We start from the raw sequence: 5,984 nt of genomic DNA on the forward strand, positions 1-5,984 counted from the left end.
CTTTAAGACCCCAGACGCTATACTTTTTGATAGCCGGGCACCATCAGCTTTCTTGGCCACATTTGCTTATGCACCCATTTGTCTTCAGTGATCCCTTCGACACCTCGTGATCACACAGGCTGATATGTTCTTCCATGTGGGCTTTGTTGCTTCTGAGCTAGATGACCATAAAATTATTTTCATTGCTACTTCATCACTGTCATTTTGCTACTGTGATGAATCGGGCGACCCCTGTGAAAGGGTCATTCAACCCCCAGCGGGGTCGAGACCCACAGGTTGAGAACCGCTGTCCTAACTGAACAACTCTCCTGAGCATTTCTCGCTGGTACGGTAAGCTGTTGACTTCCACAATCAACTCTGTCCTTGTGAGCTTTGTCCGTGAGTTTTGTGCAGCCACTGCAAGGAAGACTGGAACCCAGAGTTAAGAGTAGAGTGTATGAGGCAGAACCTCTGGTGTTTAGATCTAAAGTAGTGCTCCTTGCAATGGCTCCAGACTCGTAGAAGCGTGGGGTTTTGACAGAGAACGGGCAGAAAGGGCATGGGAAGTCAAACCTTTGCCTCCTACAGTGGTTCCTCTGGTTATTGTCACTTGTGATGAATGGAAAGAATGGGACACACATGCTGCAGCTGAGAAGAGCAAAGACGCCCTGGGGGCTGGGGAAAGTCTGTCTGATTAAGCAGTGCAAGATGACTAGAAGGCCAGTGCCTATTGACCCACCCCGCCAGGGGCCCCACGTCACAAGTACATAGAGACTACCAGGGGTGGAGGAGAGATGATCAAATGTGGTTATTATTAAAAAGGTGAAGGGTTATATGTTTGCTTGACTGGACTATTGATACTGAATGTTTTTCCTTCTGGTATTGTAAAATAGGAAATCAATTGTGATTACAAGGACGTGGAAGCCCACCTTCAGACTTTAGCTGATTGGATATGCATGCTCAAAGGGGTATTAGGAATTGCATGGACGAAATGGCGTTTTGTTTGAAGCCAAAGTGGAGTCAGGGGCTTAGAAAGAAAGCCTGAGCACCGCCCAGAAACGCTGTGAGAACAAGAGGCTGACATTCGCAGGGAGACCTGTGTCTGCCTTCGGGTGCACCAGTGGAGGACAGTCTGTGTCCGTCAGAGAATGCCCCCTCCGAGGGCTGAACATTAAAGGGAGCCAGTGAACTTGGGGTGCTCATTACGGCAATCACCTGACTCCACTTGCTGAGTGGACAGTCAGGGAAACGGAAGCAGCGAAGAGATGGGCTAAATGTGGGCATGCTCCATTGGTACCTACTGACCTGATCCACAGAGAGAAGGGCAGGCTGGTCTGAAGTTTAGAGAGTTGTGTAGCTCCTGAGCTGATGGACATGACCCGGGCCCAGGGGACCAAGGCTGATAAGAGTGTGAAGAGGCCAGCTAATCTCAAGTGTAGGGAGGTGGGTGTGAAGTCCCAAGATTGCTGCTGGAGCCCAGTGGAGCCAGTGTGGATGGCAAGAACTGAGATGACCAATTGAAGGGCTCTTTGACACTGTGGATTGATGGGAACCGCTGGAAGTGGATGGTGTGCTGTGGACGAAATTTTGCACATGCATGCCGAGAGCCCAAGTTCCAGTGTTTGTCTCTTCAGAGTACTGGATTGTTAGGGATGAGCACTAAGAGAAATGGAATATCTAAACCGGGAAGAGATAAAGGCATGAAGTGGCTGGTCTACAATCTTTCGTGGGTCTGTTCTCAGTAAAACGAGGAGGTAAAAGCATCCTTCGTGTATGAACAGGACAATAGAACACTAGGGGCAATGACTTGTTTAATGTGGAGCTTCCAGTCAAAGTCTCCCGTCATTCCCACCAAGCAGCCTTTTCCTGCCTGGGTCTGGGTCAGAAGGTTGAGGGTGGGGTGGGGAATACGGATAAGATTCATCTGTGAGTAATTGTTCACAGGCTTCCTTGTGATCGCCATCCGGCTGGGTATAAAACGAGCTCTCTGAGAAGCAGGAGGGGGAATTTCCCTACTAGTGAGAGCCGGGAGCGGAGCATGTCCTCGGACCCTGAGATCAGAGTCACAATGCACCTCCTGGATCCAGAAGACAGCAGTGACATCAGGGGAGCAGCTGCAGAACCAGGGGCCACACCACGAGACCAGTGGTAGACTTCCCAGCCCATAGAGCAGTGGTTCTCAACCTGTGGGTCGCGACCCCTTGGGGGGGGTGTCGAACGACCCTTTCACAGGGGTCGCCCAATTCATAACAGTAGCAAAATGACAGTGATGAAGTAGCAATGGAAATGATTTTATGGTGGGGGGATCACCACAACGTAAGGAAAGGGTTGCGGCATTAGGAAGGTTGAGAATCGCTGCCATAGAGCAAGTGAAACTGAGTGCTTTGTGGTGGGAGGCTGGTTTGTGTAGTGGGGTGCCTCTGGGCTCTTAATTGGGGAAGCTGTGCTTGCTGGCCCCCAGAGCTGAGCTGAGGTATCTTCAGGCTGAGGCTTACTGGAACGGAGTGCCCTCTGGGGACTCAATGCAGGGAGCTGAGTGACTTGGGTTGAGACTTACAGCAGCGTGGCATGTCCTTTGGGCATTTATTAGCAGCCATGAAAGAACTTGGTACATTGCTCTCCTGACTGAAATGTGTGCTGAGCATTTGTCACGGGCACTGCAGGCTGTTAACTTCCACAATAAGCTCTGTAATCGTGAGCATCGTTCTTGAGTTCTGTGTGGCCAATACGATGAATGATAGAATCTAGATGAGAAAATAACTGCTGCTTGAAGTCAGAGCTCAGTGGAAAAGCACAGAGAACAGATGGATGTCGTCACGGATTTCATTTTCCTTGATCTACGACAGAGCAGCAGTCAACAAATCAAACGGCGTACTGCACCGGGCACATCTGCTGTACGAGGCTTCTGGAGAGTGTTCAAAAGCAAGGATGTCACTTTGAGGCCTCGGGTGGACCTGACCCAAGCCGTGGTATTATCCATCACCTCAGATGCTTGTGAAAGTTGGACAGTAAATAAGGATCGTGGCATTGTTTTTATACACGTATGTATATACACATATATGTGTGTCAATTATCTGTAACCTCATACATATATGGTTTTTTATATATTGATTATGTCATGGATCGCCAAGTCTGTCAGACAGGAAGTACAGGCAGCATTCAAATGAGGATGACTAGACATAATGTGGACAAGTGCTTGGTCATCAGAAACTGACACCGTGGGTGCAACAACGGGCTCAAGTCTAACAATTATGAGAATGGGGCAGGACCAGGAAGCACTCCCTTTGGTTGTACACCCGGTTGCTACCAGCCTGAACTGACTAGAAGGCACCTAACCACACCTTAGGAAAGGTTAGCATCCGACCCGCCCAGCAGCTCTTTGGGGGAAAGATTTGACAATTTGCTTCCTGCTTCTGTAAAGATTACAGTCAGGAAAATCCTCTGGGACAGCTCGATGCGGTCACATGGGGTTACCCCCAGTCTGGATCGACTCGTCTCTCAACTTCCTAGCCACAGCTTTTTCACTTCCTGAAAGGTTGCTTCAAAGTTCCTATAAAAACACAACTGCTTGATGAAAGAAAAGCAGATAGAAGGAAACGCAGGATGAAGCTGTCATTACCCGGCAGGGAGCACCCACTGAGAGCATTCCCTGGCTTTCTGACCGCTGGATGTTCACTATAAAGCTTCAAGTTCCCACCAGCATTTTGAAAAAGCACACTCAACCTCAAAACTCGGACATAACCTCTGTGGCCCCAAAGATGCCTCAGTGGGGCTCTAGGACACCCCCATCCCCAGTTTCTGGGGGTGCCAGCTCCTGACTGCTCCCTACTGGTTGCTGCAGGAGGATAAGGCCAAGATCCCTGGTCCCAAGACCCTCCTTCTGCCACCCTCATCCCCATCCTGGTCGGCAGGTCCTGGCTTCCCGCCCCTGGCCGCCCAACTCACTCTTCATCCTGGATGTGCAAGCCGCTGCCAACCCCGGACGGAGAAGAAAGGGGCAGGAGGGTGGCCCCGCCTTTCACTCCTCTGAGACAGAGTCCTGCTCTCGGACCTCCGCCACCGTCGTCGATGGAGAACGTTAGGCTCCCACAGCCGTGTTGTGTCTCTGTTACCCTGTTACCAGAGCAACGTCCACGCCCCAGCCGCCCAGCCCCCCCACCCCCCCAAGGTCCGCATGCGCACTGCAACGGGCAGCCTTGGGTTGGTTGCTAGGTAACCTCCGCCGCCGCTGGCTGCTTAAAGCCATTTCCAGCTTTTGCTGGGAGACAACTTCCCTTTCAGCAGGGACCCATCCTCAATGGGTCCCGGGCATCCTGAGGACTTAGGCACTCAGGACCTCCGACGTGGAAGGTAGACAGCCTTGAGCTTCCATGGATTGCAGGGAGCTGAGAATCTACCGATCTGGCATGGGGGAGTTGCTCCTTAAATGTGTAAGTTTTTCTTCTTAATGCAGCAAGTACCAAGGAGTGTCTACTCGGGGCCAAACATCGTTGCCAGCACGGATATGAGAGATCAAAATGGACAAGTTCCCCGAGTTTTTGAACTGTCTGTTCCAGTGTGAAGTCGAATGAATGGATGAAGCTTGTGTGAATATGGTGACGACTAAGCAAGACACTGCTCTGGCCTCCAGAGAACAGGCAATGCCATCAACATAACCATTTAAATTTAAATTTTAAATTTTATGTTGAATATATATATATATATTTAAATCATTTTATTGGGGGCTCATACAACTATCACAATCAATACATACATCAATTGTGTCAAGCACATTTGTATATTCGTTGCCCTCATCATTCTCAAATTATTTGCTCTCCACTTGAGCCCTTGGTATCAGCTCCTCATTTTCGCCCCCTCAAGTATGTGTGTGTGTGTGTGTGTGTGTGTATATGAAACAAGGACCCCTGGTGGCACCATGCTTAAGCACTTGCCTGGTACCCTAAAGGTTAGTATTGGAGCCCACCAAACGCTCCGTGAGCAAAAGATGTGGCGATTTGCTTCCATAGGGATTTGCATCCTTGAGAACCTTACAGGGAAGCCCCACCCCACTGTCCAAATTGACCAGCTGTCAGTGGGGTTGTTTGTTACAAAAGGCCCCTGGGTCACATACCACAAGGCTAGTGGCTTGAACCTGCCCAGCAGGCCCTGCAAGTAAGGCTTAGCACAGGAGATGATTGCTGAGAAAATCCTCAGGGACCCATTCAAAGTTTTTAACAAGAGCAGTCCTACGCTGCACCTCCAAGAGCCGCATCAAGTCACGACACACAACTTAGCTGGTGCCAGGGGTCAGTTCTGACTCATATCAACCCCGTAGGGCAGAGTAGATCTATCCCTGTGGATTTCCAAGGCTGGGCATCTTTACGGGAGCAGACAGCCTCTTCTGTCTACCTTGGCGTGGCCGGTGGCTTCGTACTGCTGACCTTGTCGACAGCAGTCCAACACATAATTGACTACCGCGCCGGCACGCCTTCACGGAATATGTAATTTTAAAATTTGCCCTTCCAGCAGGTTTTGTGGGTAGAGTTCAGTGACATTCACGGCTTACTCGAGGAGCTTTGATGGCGTAGCAGTGAGGGGTTGGGCTGCTAACCACAACATCATCAGTTCAAAACCATGAGCAGCTCTTCAGGAGAAAGACGGGGCTTTCTACTCCCATAGAGAGTTTCAGTCTTGGAACCCACAGGGGCAGTCCTCTAAGGTCACAATGAGTCAGATTTGGCTTGATGCAGGGAATTAGTTGACTGCTTACTTTATGTGTACCCATCAACCATTATCTGCTTCTAGAATGTCCATCGCCCGTAACATATGCAGGGTCGCATTTTAGAAAGCTCTTTGTCATTCCCCAACTGTTCCAGAAGATGAAGTGTGTCAGGCAGAGTTCTCTAGAGAAATGAAACCAGGACACTTATGATTTGATATAGGTAGATAGAGGTAGAGATGGTATACTGTGAACCCTCATTTATCGCGGTTAATCGGTTCTAGACCCTACCGTGATAAATGAAATT

The 5,984-nt window shown here is 49.7% G+C and overlaps 1 protein-coding gene across 1 annotated transcript in view; it reads right to left on the reverse strand.

The window, feature by feature from the left end:
• MOK (MOK protein kinase) overlaps positions 1 to 3,961 on the reverse strand; it is a 33,322-nt gene extending 29,361 nt beyond the window's left edge. Inside the window, exon 1 of the mRNA XM_045288042.1 lies at positions 3,925 to 3,961. Coding sequence (XP_045143977.1) covers positions 3,925 to 3,931 — 7 coding nt within the window. The 5' untranslated portion in view covers positions 3,932 to 3,961. The remainder of the gene's footprint in view (positions 1 to 3,924) is intronic.
• Between the last annotated feature and the right edge of the window lie 2,023 nt (positions 3,962 to 5,984).

The sequence above is a fragment of the Echinops telfairi genome, unplaced genomic scaffold (assembly GCF_000313985.2).
Source record: "Echinops telfairi isolate 266 unplaced genomic scaffold, ASM31398v2 ScPeMD7_18;HRSCAF=68, whole genome shotgun sequence".
NCBI classification, from domain to species: Eukaryota; Metazoa; Chordata; class Mammalia; order Afrosoricida; family Tenrecidae; genus Echinops; species Echinops telfairi.